Source organism: Acromyrmex echinatior, chromosome 3, assembly GCF_024713525.1.
Source record: "Acromyrmex echinatior isolate Ae372 chromosome 3, ASM2471352v2, whole genome shotgun sequence".
NCBI classification, from domain to species: domain Eukaryota; kingdom Metazoa; phylum Arthropoda; class Insecta; order Hymenoptera; family Formicidae; genus Acromyrmex; species Acromyrmex echinatior.
In genome coordinates, this window is record NC_141854.1 from 17509981 (window position 1) to 17530501 (window position 20521).

At 39.5% G+C, this 20521-nt stretch overlaps 2 protein-coding genes across 4 annotated transcripts; one reads left to right on the plus strand and one right to left on the minus strand.

Moving 5' to 3' along the window:
- Positions 1-562: 562 nt before the first annotated feature.
- LOC105150066 (gamma-interferon-inducible lysosomal thiol reductase-like protein) lies at positions 563-5244 on the plus strand. Of its 3 annotated transcripts, none has more exons than XM_087404588.1 (4): positions 563-1040; positions 3986-4176; positions 4482-4911; positions 5035-5244. In XM_087404588.1, exons 1-4 carry the CDS (start codon positions 929-931, stop codon positions 5040-5042), a joined length of 741 nt encoding a protein of 246 aa, XP_087260714.1. In that variant the 5' UTR covers positions 563-928; the 3' UTR covers positions 5043-5244. The 3 variants fall into 3 exon arrangements, with proteins under 3 accessions (XP_087260714.1, XP_087260715.1, XP_011061192.1); XM_087404589.1 differs by having other exon boundaries at positions 4482-4831; XM_011062890.2 differs by having other exon boundaries at positions 565-1040; positions 4482-4802.
- Positions 5245-5477: 233 nt separating this feature from the next.
- Positions 5478-15170, minus strand: LOC105150073 (calmodulin). Its single transcript, XM_011062898.2, has 4 exons — positions 14787-15170; positions 9938-10112; positions 9414-9656; positions 5478-8927 (listed from the first exon to the last, which is right to left on the minus strand). The coding sequence occupies exons 1-4, from the start codon at positions 14787-14789 to the stop codon at positions 8899-8901; spliced, it is 450 nt and encodes a 149-aa protein (XP_011061200.1). The 5' UTR covers positions 14790-15170; the 3' UTR covers positions 5478-8898.
- Between the last annotated feature and the right edge of the window lie 5351 nt (positions 15171-20521).

Below are 20521 nucleotides of genomic sequence, written 5' to 3' on the forward strand. Positions count from 1 at the left end.
AAAAAACATGTATATTTTTTTTTTAAAAAGATGATTCGTGGATATAATTTTTTTATACATTAAATGTTGGTATTTAATAACGTAAAATTTGTATAACATAATTTTTATTGACAATTCTTATTAGTATAGTTTTATAAATGTAAAATTTTAATTAATGATCAGAAGTTTTGTGACCTCGGAAAGAGTAAATACAAGTGATTGAATTTGCTATTAGAACAGTACTCAAAAGTCAACAAAATAAATCGAATATGTCTAGAAAAAATAAATACAAAAAACAAAACGCAAATCCGAATAAGAATATTTTCGAAGATCAAGGAAATCGCGAGAATCAGGAATTAAAATCTGCTCAATCGATACAACGCAGTCCGAGCTCAAAGTTATCTGATTGGCGAAGATCTACTCTCCGATGACTCCGATTCTCAGTGCGCACTCCGATTACTCTAAAATCTCCGAATATTCCAAACTCCATTCTCCAATAGGGGCTTTAATATAATTGACGTCTGCACGAGTGCTCGCATCACTGCAGACGCTGCGTGCGATGATGCTGCGAGAAAAGGTGAAAAAAATAACGAAAGAACATTCGATTCGACACAGTGGCGATCATTAAATCCCGTTGGCACGCGTGGCGTTGGTTAAATTACCGCAAGAATTGCTCGAGGACGAGGACTCGGCTGACCGGACCGATTTGGATCAATCGACCAGAACAGAATATCGACGGAACATCCCGCCGTCATTTCGCGCGCGTCCCAACGTGTCGAATCGCTATGTCGGTCGTCGCTGACCGTCGCCGCCGGCGCGTTTGATACTAGAAAACATTGCGTCAGCCCGCGGTAACGAGATCGCCGTCGCGGCGTCACCGCCGCCGCTGCTGCCGTCGTCGCCGCGCGAAGAGTCGTGCGCGTCTCTTGCCGCGACAACAGTCGGGACGATGGGGTTAGGCTTTCGATGGCGCCTCGTGTTCCTTTTGGTCCTTGGCCTGCTGCTCTGGCAGACCTCCAAGATCTGGCTCGCGTTCCTGGAGGACGGCGCCGCCATGCCAGGTACGAAGTAACGAGAGGCGCCGCGCGCGTTACGCTCTCTCTCTCCCATACGCCTTTTGCATCTGTCGCTACTTCACAGCCTCACGCTACCTGTGATTTCGCCGCCGAACAAGCCTAATCTACCGAATCCCGAATCGTCGAACAGGCGGCAATCGGCGGCACCATGTCGCGCGCACCTCGAGGCTCGATCTCCACCCGCCGTTGTCTTCGCGCGAGTTCGACAAATCGATTTTTTTTCCCTGTCAGCGGGCATACAAGGCACGTTAACGCGACGAGGAATGTTAAATCTCAGCAGTCGTCACGTACTTTTTTTCCCTCTAATACGGAAATGTGAAAATTTTTATGTATGTACATATACACACATACGTGCAAAAAATTTTTACTTTTTTTAGTTTTCATATTTCTATATTCTAGAGAAAAAGTTTTATAATGACTAATTCTCCGTCGATCCTTTGCAAAAGGCCTTTAATGGATGCTTCTCAAAGAAAGTATCTTTTCGAAAAATTCGAGGAATTATTGGTTTTTTTTTACTGTTTACTTTTTCTATCAACGTAGTTTAAGTTTAATCCAGATTCAACTAACTTCATATATTTTTCTAATTTCCAAGAATTAGAAAAAGATTGACAAAGTGAATAGAAGATTCTGATCTATCAGCCTGAATTTTGGTTATCTCGGCTAGAATTATATTATTAGATTATTAATCAGAAAATTCTAATTTGTTCATTTTCAATCAGAATTCCAATTAATACAAGATTTTTCCAATGTAGTCCGGTGATCCGATATTAGTTTATACGGCTCTGACTGCATTCCATAAAACACATAATATATTATTTTATTCTTTGTTCATTGAATGTTAAACAAGAATAAATGATACATGTGCACATCATGCACTTTACATCTGTATCGCACAGATGTATTTTTTTTTTCAATATGTTAGTATGATAAAAACGACGTACTTCACAATTGAAGACACACAGATTGATATTTCTAGCCGGATTTTTCGTGATTACCTCATTGCACAATTTGCTATTCGACGAGCACATCTCCAGAACAATTCACGATAACGTCAAAATGATATGAAAATGAACCGTGAATGATTGAAAAATGACTTTTAATGATCATGTTGGAGAATCATTTTGACATCATTTTGATATCATGATGACTTGTCGTTTTGCTTGAGTCGTTATATCTGAGATTTTTGAAGTGGCGTCTTTTCGTCTAAATTTGTAGCGAATTCGATTGAATACAGTGAGCATATTAAAGTCGTAAAAAAAATGTAAAGATATACAAAGTATCCGCGGTTTTTAGATGACCCAATATATTTCATGAGATTGTGCTGTTAGGTAAAATATATATTTTATAATCCTAAATATTTACATTTCACTTTATATTTGGATTAAAATGTAGTATACAGCTCTGCAATGTCAGACGCACTACACACACTTCATGTGTATAAATGCGTCTAATTAAATTTGCTATAAACCTCCACTTGCAGAGTTTTGAAGCGCGATCACTCAGTTTGTGTAACATCTGTCAAATCATTAAGAATCTAATTGTTAAAAATACTTATGATCGGAACTGTAGGACAGATGCAAAGTACGCATGATTAAATGTTATGATCTAAAAATAAAAAAAATCGCGATTTTTTTTCTTGCGGAAAATGAGGATGTTTCTCGAGCATTGAAATTTTACGTAGAATTTGAACCATAATAAGATTGGAAATAAGACCGTTTATGTTAGATACATTATTTTAAATACGAAGCGCCATTACACTCTGAATATCAAGATGTTGAACTATTATATATTCATTTAAATGATTGAATTAATTCAGAAATTATAATTGCGTGCCGATATGGTTGTCGGACTTTCAACGCAATCAATCTGAAATATTAATAATTATTTCCTCTCGAATTTCCCAAATTTAATCTTAAAAAACTGTAATAAACTTATTGCGAAAAATACGCAATTATAATAATTTCTGAAATTAATTCATTCAAATGAATATACATAATAGTTCAACATCTTAATATTCAGACCATAGTGGCGCTTCGTATTTAAAGTAAAATTTGAAATTATAAAAAGAATTCACAATTTCTCGCGCTGAACGATCCCAAAAAACCTAAGTAACAATCTCGTTATTCATAGTGATATAAATTAAATTCTAAAATCGAAAAATCCTGAAGTACTAAAATTGATATGCACGTTTGCTTCTATGGATGAACTTTCTAAACTGGTACACGTAGAAGTAGTAAATTGAAACGAGACAAATATGGTTTATTTCATTTCAATTTATTGCACTGTATATAATTCAAAGTTTTTTTGATAAAAAAAAAACAGGCTAAGCCTCGGATATCACGAGCTCGAAATAATGATTTTTGTTTTAGTAATAATAAATACAGATTAAATTAAAAAATGAAGAATCTTGAATGTTTATTATTTAATTTATACACCACACGCCTTATTCGTATTTTTAAATCAAAACGAACAAGAATCACATGGAGGAAAAATCGAATAAAAACATAACGCATTAGAAAAATCAAGCTAAATATATACGATAATCACGCTGCTTACGTCAGTCAACAAAAAAATCGAAGTTCCCATTTATCATTGTCCTGATTACAAGATAAGCAACGATTCGCAGAAATTACGGTTTTTATTAGAAATTATATAAAAAGAAGATTGCGGTTTTCTTTCTTATGAAAAATTATCTCGAATACCATGACTCGGAATGTCTTTTGAATATTGAAATATTATGTAGAATTTAAAAACAATTCACAATTTTTTTCGCGCAAAACAATTCCAAATAATCGAGGTAACAATTGTTTATTCAACAGTGATAAAAATTGAAAACTAAAAAATCCTGAAAGCACTTAATTGATATAGACATCTCAGAATATTTTCAAATCAAAATCTTTTAATATCTTTCATTCTTTTCTTAATTGTAGAACTTCAGGACCAAGCGGCGACACCATTGAGCGAAAAGGCTGGACCAGCTTCTCAGAAAGTACATGCGGCTGTGTATTACGAAGCGTTATGCCCGGATTCGCGTAGTTTCGTTTTAAAACAATTAAATCCAACATATCAAAAACTCTTGACAAACTTAGAGGTTGAGTTGGTGCCATATGGTAAAGCGAAGGTAAGAAAACTGTTGCGACTAATCCTGGTAAAACACAGAAATCAATATCATATGAACCTTTATCATGACCTTTTATTTGTCATTTATAAGTTTACTTATGTAAGTAACAAGTGTAAGTCATGTTGATGCTCTGTGGTATTACGATTCTGTATTTTACCTGGAAACTCGTTATTAACCGCGTTATATTTTTAAGTTAATGCGGTTAAATATATCGCGAGAATGAAATCATTAATCGAGACAATTAGATCAGTGGATCGAATTAAACGGCAAGCTTTCTAAAGTTACGTATTCGATTTCCAACACAGACGACAAAAACGAGTGATGGGTATCAGTTCATATGTCAGCACGGACCGATCGAGTGTCAGGCGAACATTATACACGCTTGCTCCATCGATGTTATTAAGGATCCATCGGTACAACTGCAATTTGTGGCCTGCATGATCGAGAATAATATTGACCCGATACGGATAATGAAAACGTGCGCCGAGCGAATACCCGTTGACGTGGAGTCTATAAAGAAGTGTTCAAACACTGGAAGGGGGCAGGAACTCCTGGCAAAGTACGGAGAAATGACGAATTCCCTCGTTCCGCGGGTGTCTTTCATACCAACAATTACCCTTGACGGGGTGAGCATTCGTTTCGTGACGCTAAAAAAGTATAACATTAACATTTTATTCATATGTCGTACGATAAATATTTTGAACGTGTTGATTAGCTACAGAACAGAGAAAAAAAGTTAAGTTTCCAGAAATTCTCTATCTTGTGATTAATTAACATACTTGAAAAACTTGCACAAATAAAATATTAAAAGCCAATATGCGTCGAAAGTAAGTAACTGATATCCAGATATATTTTCAGAGTTCTGAGCATCAGGTGAGGATATTGAAAAACTTACTGAAGGAGGTTTGCCTGCGTTTCAAAGTTCTACCAAAAGAATGTGTATCGTGAGAGCACGCATTGTTCACTGCTAGCAAAACATATCTGCATAATCATCGAATTTTGTTATGTTACACGAGGTTAAAAAGTCATGTATGAAAAATATAGTATTTTTCAAAAAAAAAATAAAAACTGTTTCTCTGTTTTATCTCTCGGTAAGACAATTCTACATCTTGTGTAAGTTCGTCCGTTAATTGTTGAAGAGTAATTATACGAAAACAATGCGTAATTTATCTCTTCATATAGATGCATAATTGCATGGAATGATGCAGTTGTAAAGTTTCTCCGTAGTCGTGTATCGTAAGAGATAGTTTTTCCGTCACGTCAGATACACTTGGCTGTTTTTGTCAGGGAGATAAAATCGCTTGTATTATAGATAAACACCAGTTTGCTCCCATATAAGTATATAGGAACAATTTATTAACTTAATATCAACACTTTATACAAACTGTGCCGCTTTATTTATGTACGACAAGAAGTGAAGAACGCCTTTGAGATACGGCAGAGAATATACTTACATACACTAGAAACAATTTTCGAATTAGAAGTTCTGAGAAATTAAGGAGCGTTAAAATCGAATGACTACAATTGGTTAAAGTAATAAAAAAGAAAAGAGCTCTATGCTCGAAATAATCTGATTAAAAAAAAAGTATTTCCTCATTTTGCAACGTACAACGTTCTCACTTTGTTTATAGCGCAACGAATTTGTTTATTTAAAAAATTGCTATTAGCATAATTGAACGAAAACTCACTTCGTCGATCAATTTTACGTTTTTTCATATGTACACATCGAAATAAATACAACGTTTGATAAAAGCAGGATGTGTCTTGGTACCTCCGCAAATACGGTATAAACGATTTTTTTTTAAGAACAACAACGTGTATTTCAATAACAAAGATCGAGGGGACGCTAAATTAAATATTAGAAGAGCTAACGCTTCAATATTATTCAGTAAAGATTTGGCATTGCCTCGATGTTAACGTTCACAACAAGAGCTTCCATGCGCCACTCTTTCTTTCGCTCGCTTTCTCTTTCTTTCTATCTATCTATCTATCCTCGGCGCGCGAAAATTCTTTCAATAAATAGATTTTGCGATACGGATATAAAATTACTATTATATTAAATACTGGAATAGAGTCTTTGTAACGTAAGAGACTTAATCGCTAGGTATCAGTGTTCGATGAAACGAAGCGGATTTGGAAGCATTTAGATACAGATGCCTGTCGAATACTAACGATCACTTTTACAAAACGAGTGTGTTGACAAATCTTTCTCATTCTTAATAAAGAGTGTAAGTGTGGAAATATACTTCAGGACACAGAATAACCACAGTTTACAAATAGATCCAATGTGTGCTTTTTTTTTCTCTCCCCCTATTTTTTTTTCGGGTGTTTAATGGGGAGCGAGAGTTCCTAATTACAATTAATACCGTACTTTCTTGTAACCTATATCTATTCTTCTCAAAAGTTTTCGAGGGTAGCGAGAAAAGTCAGAGATATGTAAAGTGGATCCTGTTCACAAAGACACAATGAAATATTCTCATAGCAAAGTATCTAGATGCCATCGAACACAAAAAGAGATGGTTGCTGAAACGAGAGGTCCATTAGTAATGAAGGAAACGAATCGAGTAGCTGTGACCTAAAAATGAGGATATATTTATTTTATCTTTTTTACTTTTTTTTTATCTTTTTTTCTTTTTTGTTTAATGATCAATGCGATCTAGGTCACCAGAAATACAAGTACTTCTCATTTTGTTCACTTCAATATTAAATAATAAAGGACTGTGGAGGAATTATCTCTTTCATTTTTTTTTCTTAATTTCTTCGTAAATTATTTTATATATATATATATATATTACATATATATTATGACTGAACCACCGACACGCATGATGTTTACGCTGTACGGCATTTATGTTCTTTGCTCTCAAGTTCTTAAGTAACATTATATTGTACGGATCGCACAAAAATCACACCAGTTTCTCCGATCTGGTTGGCTCCGTTTTTACGAGACTGGCACGCACCCCTGGGCGAAGAAAAGTAATGCACCGATCTCACTGTGGCCTTTACTTCCTTTAATCCCCCATCCCTATTTTATTTCTCCATAGATTTACATATCAACAAAAGTGGTGTCGACGTTGTTTCTCTTTTTTTTTTTAGTTTTTTTAAAATCTTTTTTGCGCGCATGTATGTAAGGCTTTCCCTTAGAGTGGAAGGCAAGTTTACAAATAGGAGATTAAAATGGAACTGGAGGCAAAACGCACTTTGTGAATATAGTATTATAGTGTTTCTCTTTTTTTCTTTTTGCTCTGTGTGTATAATCTTTCGTGTGTATAGTTTCTCGCGTAAGTATAGTTCGTAAATCGTTACGTGTACGTGTGAGTCCCGTGTGCACGAGCACGAGAGGCTGGATGATGTTGATTCAAAGCGTAAGGAAGAGACTTTTCTTTTTTATTATTATTTTTTTTTCAAATAGGAATGTCGAGACTTCGGATCCTGGAGCTTTCCATCGATCGCGTCGCGACTCGTCCGCGTTCGCGCGACGTCATCCGCATGACAGATCATATCCCGTCTCGCGAGACGCGACGCGCGCGAAAGCACTAGGTCTGAGCTCCTCGAAGCTTCTCCTCCAATTCTTTCTTCCCATTATCTCATCTCGCTCTCTTTCATCTCTTTTTTTTATAAATTTTCTCGCTCGTTACTTATATAAATTAAGTTATTCGTTTGTGAGGCATCGAGGGGTCCAGCACAGCTTTTGCATTTAAAGTCGTCATCAATAACCCAGAGGCCGAAGCGCATCGTATTTATACTCTCTCTTTCTCGCTCTCTTTCTCTCTTTGTCTGGAAAACGATCGGTCCAGGCCGAATTCTCTCTCACAGAGACAAACAAACATTTGTACATGTGCATGCATTTTTAACGGTAGAGACATCATCATCTATTTAGCAGCTACATATCCTAATGTCATCATTCACTATACACGTATCTCGTTTATTAAAAAAAATGAACGAAGGAATTCTCGAGATGAATCTTTCTCTCGATTGGCAAATAAACCTTTGCTGCTTTTAATATTATCTTACATCGGATTTATACTTTGTCCCTTAACACACATTTCCTCTCCCTTTGTAAAGAGAAATTACAATTCTTCGACATACCATTCTCATGAAAAAACTTCCGGGAAATGAAGGTAGATGGAGGCGTAAAGAGGAGGAGGGGAAGGGCGATGGTGCTAAAGGGTGTGACAAGAGGAGAGGGAAGGAAGGGGAGGGGCAGTCGAGAAAGAGAGGAAAGTGGAAAATGCACTTTTTTTTCTTGTCGTTGGTGCACATGCGCGCGCAATTGTGTGTCTTCGCGTTATCTCACTTCCAAACTTGTTTTATCCAATGGAAATAAGACATCCGAGTGAATGTGTATATATGTGTACGTGTATACTCTTCGAGCGTGTTGCGTTATGTGTATCGTGTAACGAGTTATTGTTATGTGTGTATGTGTATGTATACACGCGTAAATATTTGTGTTTTGAGAGATAATGATTTTAGTGGTATAACTCTTTAATTAAACAATTAATTGCCCTGTATTACTTATCGTTAAACGATGATTTTTTTTTAACGCGGTATCGGACGTTGACTCTTCGCGCTTTTATAGAGACATCTTCATATCCTGATACAAGATTTGTCACTTTCTGGTTGATTCTCGTTTTGTTACATATGTTTTTTCTCTGTTTCTTGAATTATTTAATACGTCAACACCACTCCGAGTCGCGAGTTCTTCCGTTACACAGGTTGCATTCACTTTGATGTCATCATTGTGACGAATTCTGAAAAATACAACGAAAGAAATGTCTCGTTAGTTACGTGCGTATTATTAGTTTACGTTATACCTAAGTCTGCAAAATATGACAGGTTTCGGTAAAATAATGACGAAAGGTAAATAGTCAGATATCTCTTATCATGACGTCAAAAATGAAGAAGTTACGATAAGTTACGCGTGAACCCAACTGTACAAACTTCTTTATTGAGAATTGCATTAATTTGCAAAAGAAAAACGATTTTGTTGATAAAAGTTGTTTACATGAATATAGGAAGTGTTGGCGTACGTATAATTAGAATTTCATTCAATTGTTATAATCTAAACATTTTTTTTTTAATATCTCTCCAACATCGATATTTTAATTAAAATTATAAATTAAATAGGCACAACAATTATTCTTTCAAAAACCGTATACTTAAAAGATTTTACATGCGATATATCGACAATAAGTTTTATTTTATACTAATTAATAGATCAAGCAATGCAATACAACCTTCATAATTAACTTGGCCGTCGCCGTCGATATCGGCCTCCCGTATCATTTCATCTACTTCCTCATCAGTGAGTTTCTCGCCCAGATTTGTCATGACGTGTCTAAGTTCTGCCGCGGATATGAAACCATTTCCATCCTTATCGAACACTCTGAAGGCCTCTCTAATCTCTTCCTCACTATCCGTGTCCTTCATTTTACGCGCCATCATGGTCAAGAACTCCGGGAAGTCGATTGTGCCGTTACCTAGAATTTCAAGATTTTTAACGTCGATTCTATCGAAATTGTTTATTTTTCTTTTTTAAGAAAAAAAAGAAGCTTTGACAGAAGCGAAGTCTTGCGACAGAAAAACAAGCTCTCTTCCAGAAAGAATTATAAATAAACATAAAATTAAACATAATATTAACGTTTAACAGAAGCGTTCGCAAGTGGAAATAGAGGAATGTAGCGAAACAATTGATTTTTGTGTACAAAATAATTTATAATTTACGATTGACATGCGTTGAAAAGCTACATTAGATATATACCATCTGCATCTACTTCGTTAATCATGTCTTGTAGTTCGGCTTCTGTGGGATTTTGACCAAGGGACCGCATTACCGTGCCCAATTCTTTGGTAGTTATAGTACCATCGCCGTCTTTATCGAAGAGCGAGAACGCCTCCTTAAATTCTGCGATTTGTTCTTCTGTGAGTTGATCAGCCTTTAAATAGAAAACAACATAAAAGCTTAATTCTCTCAGTATTAATAAATTACATACGTATTAATAAATGCGAACGAATATAATATAGTTATTTTACAAATATGAACTTTAAAACATTATTCTAATTCCTATTCTAGCCTTCGATAAAAACTGAAATATTTTACTAGCTAGCCAATTTCTTTCTTTACAGTTTACCTGATCGCACGAGCGTTAAGACAATATACTGGAGTATTAAAACGTATTCTTTCAGTTAACGTAACAAAAACAAGTTACGTCCCGGCTTAATTATCGGATTATCTCCAGAAATCTCAAGGTTGCACAAGTTTCGTAAACGCTGACGCATCAAATAATGCAAGGCAATGAGATGCGTGATAATGCCGGCAGAAATAGCACGATGATGCATACACGCGCGGTTTAATTGCTACTGCATAAATAAGGAGTTCCTAGACTAGTTTGAGGATCGCATGAATAATAATGAAGTGACCGGCAGCGTAATTCGTCGCAAACGCTTCGCATTTCACGGAGGCAACATGCGTACCTCGCGGCTCTACGTCGCGCGTAGTAAAAATAAATTTTGATTCTTTTCCAAAAGTGCGTGCATGTATTTAATGCAAAAGATTATCGGCTACGATAATTTTTTTTTTTTAAATCCAGTTATCATCGCATGGAGAGAGAACAACACGTGTCGTTCTATTCGCGATTTAAAAAAACGCGGTCGACTCTGCCGCGTGATATAAATCATGCGATGGCTCTTAAAAACGTCTCCGGAAAATTGTGACAACGCGAAATCTTTAGAAGTAACGTGACGCGAGCTATTTCTGAACGCTAATTACAGACAGGTGCTGATTTAGTACCCGTTCGTTGTAAAGTAGTGTAAAGTCGCAGCAAAGTAGCTGCGAGGAGACGTATCGATTTCTCGCGCAAGATGGATCGTGTCGTAAGTTCTACTATAGCAACTTTTAAGACCGGTCTTTATTACATACGCTTTTCCTCGGCTATCTTTATCGCCGTTATTTCTCGGTCAACTTCGAGAACATATAGTGTCGCGAAAATGCAATGTTTTCAATCTTTAGAAAGTGGGTCTATTTTTTTTTTAATTTTACGCTGAGAAAAAATGTATCAAGTTTTAATAAATATTTATTTAACACCAACTTAAAGGTTTACTTTAATATTTAAAAAAATGATAGTTAAATGAAATCTCAATTTTTAATATAGCAAATAAATAATGTCGTTACACTTGGTAAATATTTAATATTTAATTTTGGTATTAAACATTTAAACAAATGATTTATTCAAATTTAGTACATTTTTTTATTGTACAATTTTTCCTTGAGTAAGATTTGTTTACAATTCATCATTGCACTCCTTGCCTCAAAATATGACGTTGTTTTTCAGTGTCATTATAGTGGCTATCTTCCAAGGTTCCGATGTTTTTGAAAACATCAAATTCCAGAGGATGGAAAATTCTCCGATTGCGGGAGTATCGAAATAAATGCCTGTGTTCACAGATAAGGCAGCTTTACAAATGGCCGCGTCGGGAAAATGTTTATTTTGAAACTGTTGAAAGTTTTCTTCGCTGACAGGTTTATTCCCTTGGATCTAAAAGTATAATTCAATCTACGCGAAGAAAACTTCCAACACTTGCAAAATAAATATTCTGCCGAATGCGGCGAATCATATTAAAGAATTTTACAACAGTTGCAAAGCTGTTTTCTCTGCTGAACATAATTATTCATATTAAAAAACCTTACAATAGCCATAGAGATATGCCAAATGCAGCCACTTTGAAGAACTGCGTCTGTACTCCGATTTTGTAACTCTTAACAATTCGGTATAGTTATATCATCGTTGCGCAATTTTTTTATTTGATATATTTGCGCAATGGTAATATAATCAACACACTATCATTAAGAATTACAAGCTTCCTACAATAATAAACCTTTACCCAAGATTATAATTTTTAACCATAAGAAATTGACCAATGATTTATTAGCCAAATGTAAGACTGATTAATCAATTTCTTATGATTTAAAACTTGAAGTTTAGGTGTGATGGCTCATCGTAGAAAGCCTGGCGACACGACTCGCCGCAGGATAACCTCACTTTTCGAACGTCGGGTGGCGAGAAATAATGGCTGCAAAAGCCGCGTCGTGTCAGGGCAGGGCGAGTTTTCATAAGGAAGGGCCGTGTGCGTAAAGCCACCTACACACAATGCGTATTTTCCTGCTGGGTTGCTCGCGTAGGAAATTACTAGAAATTCTGTGTTCCGATGTATGGTGCAATTCTAGTAATTTACTAAAACGCAATTAATAATACATCAGGAAAACGTGCGTCATTTGTCGGAGGCTGATGGATGGACGAAATGTGAATCGCGTCGGACGTCGTCAACGAGAAAACCCATGTCATGGAAGAAAGGGGAGGGAAGGGAGGGGAGGGGGGAAGACGAAAGGTGAGCTGGCGTAACGGGTTACGGCGGGCGCGTAGGGAACGTAAAAGGAGCGACGGTGAGGGAGCGCGAAAATCAATAGTGAGTGACGAGATGTATCGCCGTTAACGTTTGATCGCTGGATAGAAATGCGTCGCGTGAGAGAGAGAGGAAGCAGAGATATAAAAGATCTGTATTCTTATTCCTGAACTAGAATGCAAGTTTACGACTTCCTTTCTCGCTTTCGCCAAAATATCGAACATCTATATCTATTTCAGTTGCAAGTTCTAAAAGTGTACGCTAGTACAGAAAACGGACCTATAGACCGTCAGGAACACACGGTACGCACGCGTTACGAGAAACCCGGCAGCGCCCTTAAAGATGAGTATCGGGTGACCCGTATGGATTATGCAAAAGGAGCGGTCGGGCGTTCGTGCTCGCTCGCTTGCTCCAGTCTCGTATTTCGTGCTCCGATAGGTATCTATCTACGCCCGCGATCGAAGGAGAGGAAAGATCGCGGCGCGTGATAACGACAACGACGGCGGCGACGTCGCCGCCACTGCACCGTCTTTCGCGATTCGCTCGAAATCACGCCGAGGTCGTGAGGAACGAGGCGTAGATGCATCATCGATCGAGAGAATGACGCGAAAGATCGGATATATATCTCTCGATAACCGGAGAAAATAGAAAAATTTTTTAATCTCTTCTGTTCTCGTCTATACTTTGCACCTCTCTCTCTCTCTCTCTCTCATGATTTCTTCTCCCCTCAATTTAAAAATGTATTAAAGTGTATATACGTGATTGCATTCGTGGTTTTGATGCTGACACGATGCAAACGCTTACAAAAACTGCATTAAAATAATAATCTTTAATATAATTGTTTTTATCTTCAATTCCTCATTATATCTAATCTAAATATAAATAAATCGTATTAAACGCTGCGTTCAGCAGAAAAAGCAATTTCGCTCTGCTGAGCGCAGTCAATCATTTTATCTTTATCGTTAAACGTAAAATAAAGATGAAAATGCCGAAAGCGATAAAAATCGAATGCAGCTTATAAATACGGGTACAAGACGGTTTGATCGACAAGTGTAGAAAGTGCAGTAGCGGATTGTAGGACAGGCAACTTGGCGGCGGCGTTTCGATCTCGGGCGCGAAGGCCGTGAATTTAGCAGCGTACGCACAGACGGACGGACGGATGGACGAGCAACGAGAAGATAACCGTCGCGCGGCGCTCGTCGATTATCTCGACGAGTCCAAGAGGGCAATGCGATTGCAGAGGATCCAACGGCCAACGTCAAGTCGAACAATGCGACGGCCAAGATTCGAGGATAGGCGAGCGAAATTAGCCGCTTCGCAACGAACCGTTGCCTATCTGTCTTGTTCCGCGTTAACGGCTAGCCCGGCTAGCCGGTCGTAAACGCGACAATTCCGCCCTGCTAAAACACGGCATCAGGTCGCAAAACGCAAGCGTTCTCTCTCTCTCTTTCTCTCTCTCTCTCTCTCGAAGTATAGAAATATCCGCCGGCAAACGATGTGAGAGGAAAAAGAAGCGTCGAGGCATTTTAGTTAGTCTCCCATGTCTATCCTTTTCGCTCCGCATATGTCTCTCTCTTTCCTATACGACGACGATCGATCGGCCGTTACTTCCGCTCGCGCGGATGTAGATTTTCCTCGTTGCTGCGAAAGAAACTCGGCGAAGAGCACGGAGAAGCATAGACGGCCATGCCGGATCGATAATCGCGGGAAGTCGGGGCAGGCAGTCTCTGGGGCGGCATGAGCGAAGTACGCTTCGACCGACGAAGGCTGACAATGAACGGTCGACGAAGAGAGGGAGACGGATGTATAGATAGCGAGAAAAGGAGAGAGATAGAGAGAGAGAGAGAGAGAACGAGACTTCCGCCGATCCTTCCAGAAAAGGAAATCCGTCCTGCCGGCGGATGAGAAAGATGGAGAATGCATGGAGACCGAGGGCGAGTTCAAATGTGTAACCTCGTAAATTGCGCATCTCTTAACGGTTTACGCTCGTCGCACGTGCGCTCGGCGGCGACGCGTCAATGCGGTGAGAGATCAAGAGCCCTCGCGGACACGATTCTCGGACGAACCAGACACGGCAACGACGACGACGACAATGATAATGACGGAGATGACGAATTTGCGCGTAGAGAGAAATAAAGCACGTAACGTCACGCGCGGCGATAATTTTCTCGAAACTTCTCGCGGCACAGACGACGGATGGAGGTACTTACCATCTTGTGGGTCCTCTTTTTTAGTTTCTTTTCACGTTCCGGTCACGCACGAGAAGGCTCAGCCCGAGTTAACACACGCGTTTACCCCGCACACTGGATAACAAGAATTGTATTTAATCACAAAAGCTCCAGGGATACGTCGGTTGATCGGTCGATACGCTCGTGCTAAAATAAAACGGCTCGCTGTTCGGGCCGGGAAGAGAGAGACTCAACTTCGTTAACCGTACGAGCAGACACGCAATAACGGCGGGCGAACGGTGGAACACCAAGTCCGGCGAGAAACGCACTCGGGACAGTAATGGAGTCCACCGTGTCTTTCTCGGTCTGCGAGGCTCTCTCTGTGGGCCGCCGCTGGTTCCGCAGCCCGGATATCACTACGCCGTCCCCTTACGGGCTGCACAACGGCCAATCGTGGGGCGCCGCCACGCCGGCGGGGCGCGCCATCCGCCCGGCGGGGAGCAGGCGGTTGGTACGCGCGACGGCCGCCTTAGCCGCCTACGCGGTCGCAAGCTAGATCCCAAGCGTACGGCGCGCCACGGCGGGCTTCCCCCGTTGCCGTTCTTTCTTTCCGCCTTTCGCCGAAAGCTTGCGGAAAAAAAGGCTCGTGTGACGGTTTTTAATCGTTTCTCGGACGGATGCGTGCGAGGAAGAGAGACAATCGGTCCACGGTGGCGAGGCGAGAGATGCGTCGCGTCGCGTTGCGTCGCGTCGCGCCGCTGCCGTTGCTGCGTCGCGTTGCGCTGCGCCGCTGCCGCTGCCGCTGCCGCGCCGCGCGCGCGACGACGTGGCCGCGGGTCGGCACGGCGTACCCGCGACCGCCCCGTATAACAAATCCGTTTTACACGGCGGGGTGGGTGCGGTCGTGTTTACAGGACGAGTCCGGGCGAACTAACCGGGTCTGTGATTGGCCGGCGCGCACCTGCAATGCGTCAGGCAGCCGCGCGGACTGTGCCGTGTCGCGCCGGCTACCGGGTCAAAGCCGGGCTTGGGCTTCTCTCTTGCCTGCGCTGCGAGAGAAGAGCCGTTGCGAATACGACGAATCGCCGTTTTTCGGATATACGCGACCGATCGCGCGGTCTCCCTCTCGCCTGCCTGCCTGCCTGCCTGCCTGCTGCTTGCTGTTGCTGCTGCTGGTCTTGCCTGCCTTCCCCCTTTCCGCTCTTTCCCAACTCCCTTCTTTCACGATGCTCTCTACGCTTTTGCCTCCCCCGATCGACGGCTGTCGCGTTGCAGCTCGCTCTCCTGAATTCCATTGCCGATCCCACCCTCTTTTTCCATGTATCCCCGAATCATCGATGACTTTCTTTCTGTTCTTTCCATTCTTTTGTCTCTCGATCATTCTTTTCAATGATCCTTGTGCTCTTCGCGTTTCGGATCGTTGCACTTCGTTATCGACCGATGACGATCGGCGTCGCCAACTTGCGTTCATTTCTACCAATGTGGATTAACTTCAATCTCGCTTAATTTACTTTTTATATATAATTCTTAGAATTCTTAAAACTGGAAATGGATAAAAAGTAAGTTAAATCGAGATTAAATTGAATCTACAGGATGGCGTGCGAAATGTCATACCGGTAATTTAAAATTTTCAAATTTTAGTCATTAATTTGATAATTTTGCGCTAAATTTTATTAAAAAGAATTATACGAGGTTATTAATTTTGATCTTAACAAGCAAATAATTAAAAATTGCAATTTTTTGTATAAAAAAAAATTAAATAAAAATTATATGGTATTAAAAAAAATCGTCAATTGAATGACATTCTCCTTTATACTGTTTAAAAATATGTTTCTTTGTAAAGCTTATAAATTTTCGTAATATTTGTTAAGATTAAAATGAATCACTCTTGTATAGACTAAATGTATTTTGTGCACCACCCTATACATCGATAGAAATGAATGAAGTCTATTTTACAATTGCGTAAATGTAATTGCAAGTGATTGTAGTTGTAAGAATTAACCAATCACAGTCGAATATCCCTCTTGTATTCGACTGTGATTGGTGAATTCTTACAACTACAACTTCCATTGCAACTATGCTTACGCAATTATAGAATAGACTTTATTCGACCCTCCATTCGTTTTCGTTGCAGGACTGTTTGAATTGCATTGCGAAATCGAGGGTGACGAAAGCAGCGATTCAGTCTCACATATATGTGACATCGGAAATTTCGCGCCTAATAATTCTCCTTTAAATTTATTGCGTAATACCAACCGACCTCTCCTCTCGCCATGGCGTCTCACCCTTATCGATTGTCTTCCTCTTTCTTATTTTTTATTTTTTTATATTTTTAATAAAATGAGGACCTTTTAGTGCAGAAAACCGCGCCATAGAAGAAACCTATCGCTTTCGTCGGACGATGACATAAATTGGATCTGCTCGAACCGAGACGGTAGAGAGGAAGGGAGAGACAGAGAGAGAGAGAGAGAGAGAGAGAGAGAGAGAGAAAACGAGAACGAAGAGAATAGATAATTTTTTCACATTTTTCGTCTCCTTTTCTCCATCTTTTCCTTCTCTCTTTCTTCAAAGTATTGATTTGGATCAATTTCACGTTAATCTAAACTCGAGTTGGCTTCCAAGTGCAGATTCCTACTTTCTCGAAGATTTTACAGGCGGGTGTAAAGCGTGAAAATTTATCGTACCCAGCCGTACCGTCGTCATCGTCATAATCGTCGTCGCCCTTGTCCTCCGCATCCCTTTCCCCACACTCCTTTTGCCTTTCTCCTATTTTACCTTCCTCCCCCACCTTCTCACCTTCTCTCTTTCTCTCTTACTCTCTTTCTCTAGCCTACCAGTGCTCTTGCAATGCTCGTTTCACTCCTTTCTCCCACCCCTCCGCCGCTGTCGCTTTGCCTATATCTATTTGCACTTTCCCGGTATGTGTGTCAGTGCGGCAATTTGACAGTGGTGTCAGATAACGTGTAATCGCGCGACAGATTAGAATGATTACATCCTGAGAGTTCAGGAACAATAAATGGTTGTTTATTGATAAAATGACATTGTAGCTTAATTGCTTTCCGTCTATAGACATCTACGAAAATAAGGGGAGAACACGCGAGAAGTTCTCTCTTTCGCATTCGCGCCTTTCCGTCTCTGTCTCTACCCCCCCCCCCTCTCTCTCTCTCTCTCTCGTCCTCGTAGTATGCTCTACTTCGTATTGCCCGCGAATATAGATTATATATTTTCCAAAAGTTCTGCATTGCGTTCTCGTAGATATATGTAATAGGAAACGTGCTCGCTGATAAGGCATTCGCTTTGAAGAATCGACGAGATTATCACTTTACCGTCGTTGATTAACCGTATTATCGGGTGCGCACGCCCGGTTGCAATAACGCGAGATCTCGCTTGGGCTCGCTTTTCAGCGACGAAACGCAAAGCAGGAATATAACCCGTGCCTCCCGTCTCCGAATTCGGCGTAGGGATTATTTTAGCGCGTCCGTGGTCGCCGACAAAGAAATATCGCCTCGTAATCCGAGGTCAAACTGTATTTATACTCGATTTGTGAATTTGCGTTATCGACATTGCCGTCACTGTCAAAGATAGGCCGTTGCGGTTCGTTTTTACCGAGTTTTTACGAGGTTTTACGAGTTATATAAATATCTCGGATATTATATACAATATATATATATTTTTTTTATGCTCGAACTGTAAATTGTAATATTCGTACGAAATATTATCAGCATCTATTTTGACTGAATATATAATCTCCTTTGTTTATTTGTATATATTGTTTTTGTATATTTTGTTTATTTTGCGTTCGCTTATTTATTTTATTGAGCAGTTCTTCCCGTCGCTGTATATCTCTCAATTTCATGTACTTGGCACTTTCAGCTGCACTGTTTCGCTATATTGCAGCGTGCTGTTATAATCTATATAATACTACGTATTCATGAGGTTCTTGCGCTTCAAGGGAAATTATCTCAGGGCGCTTAATAAATAGCGATTCTCTCTCTCTCTCTCTCTCTCTCTCTCTCTCTCTCTCTCTTCTTCTTCTTCTCTCTATTATTTATCTTCCTTGATATTATGCGACTGAATTTTGGAACAGTCTATCAAATGACTTGCGAAATGAATTCATTCAAAACAAATCTTACGTCTACCTGTTTATAATATAATCAACTCTCGTAATTAACAACTTCTTTCTTAAATCTTTTTTGAATATTTTCTGTACACATATGCCAGCACACTTTTTTTCTTTACCTAAATAATAATATATTTTTATATTATACACATATATTTCTTTTTTTTTTCAACTCAATGTAAAAATGTACTCTATATTCATTGTAATAACATTTGTATGATTGAATTTTACGATTCTCGAGAGGATATCTTCCTATATAAGCGCGTAATAAATTGAGTTATCCATCTATCTATAACTCTCTATCTTTTTTATTTTTATATTAATTTTCTTGTATATTTCTGGTTTTGTATTATTTGTATTGTATATTTCTGATATTGTATTATTTTTCTTGCGTATTTTTTCTGCAGTTACATTTACATGTATATTTCCTTTCTTTTATTATTTTCTTTTTTTCATATTCCTTTTTACTGTTATACGTCTTTATGCTTATTGTAATGTTAAATATCTCAGCGCTCGGAGAGGACTTATTCTAGAGTGCATGATAAATAAAGCCATGTATATATCTATTTATCTCTCACCGCGAATAACAATAGGGTTTTCCGGTGTCGTGTACCACCCCATTATGGCGAGTTCTTCCGGCGAGGACTTGAAATCTTTACGAAGGCGGTTTACGGAGGTGGTCTACGCAAGTAACGCAAGTTGTGTCTTGTGTCGCGTGCTGTGGTGAATAATTCAACACGCTTATTCACGAAGCCGGCCGGCTGCACCCGCGCGCGCGCGCGCGCGAGCGTTTCCAGCTAGAAATCGGTAATCGCAGATACTTGGGTAGCTACGACGAGATAAAAAGAAGAAATGCGTCGCGATCGTTGGAGGCTGGTCTCCGAGAAACTCGCCGCTGTCGCCGTTCATCCGGAAAAGAAGAGATAGGTATAGAGAGAGAGAGAGAGAGAGAGAGAGAGAGAGAGAGAGAGAGAGAGAGAGAGAAAGAGAGAATTACAGGCGACAGGTGCGACTTCACGACGACGCTCGATCTCGGTGTGGCCGCGACGAAGTTTCAGTTGCGACGCCACGTTCAGGGCGTCACTCATTTCTATATTCAGGGTGATGCTATATTCAGGAAGGAAGATCGATCGCGGGAGCGACACTTTCGAGTTCCGATGAGAACGGGAAATTGCCGTAATTTTCACACGATTTCGATCTTCGACGTTTAGTCCTACGTGCGCCGACGTGCTGCGATTCTCCCCATGGTGCCGGGACTGCCGGGATAAACAGACACGGACGGAGAGAGCATTTTCCCGCACCCGTGGCGTATAGTCAAGAATTCAACTCGTTGCATCGATTTAGTTTCTGTACCAGAAACAAACTTGATTAGTATTCATCAGTCGCGACTGATATATCCTTCCTCGATGTTTGCTGTTATCTATATAAAATTATCTAGATAATTATCTAGATGAAGAAATAGCTTCATCTTATCTTTATTAAAATATGTATTATCGCCATCTTTATTTTAGATAAAACAAATGCTATCTTTTTTAAATTATTTTAATATGCAGTGAGTTTGGTATATACACACCCTCCAGTGAAAAATGTTGAAACATATTCTTTTTCATAAATCGGATGTTTATGTTTAATATTGTTAGATCAAGGCTGTCCAGAA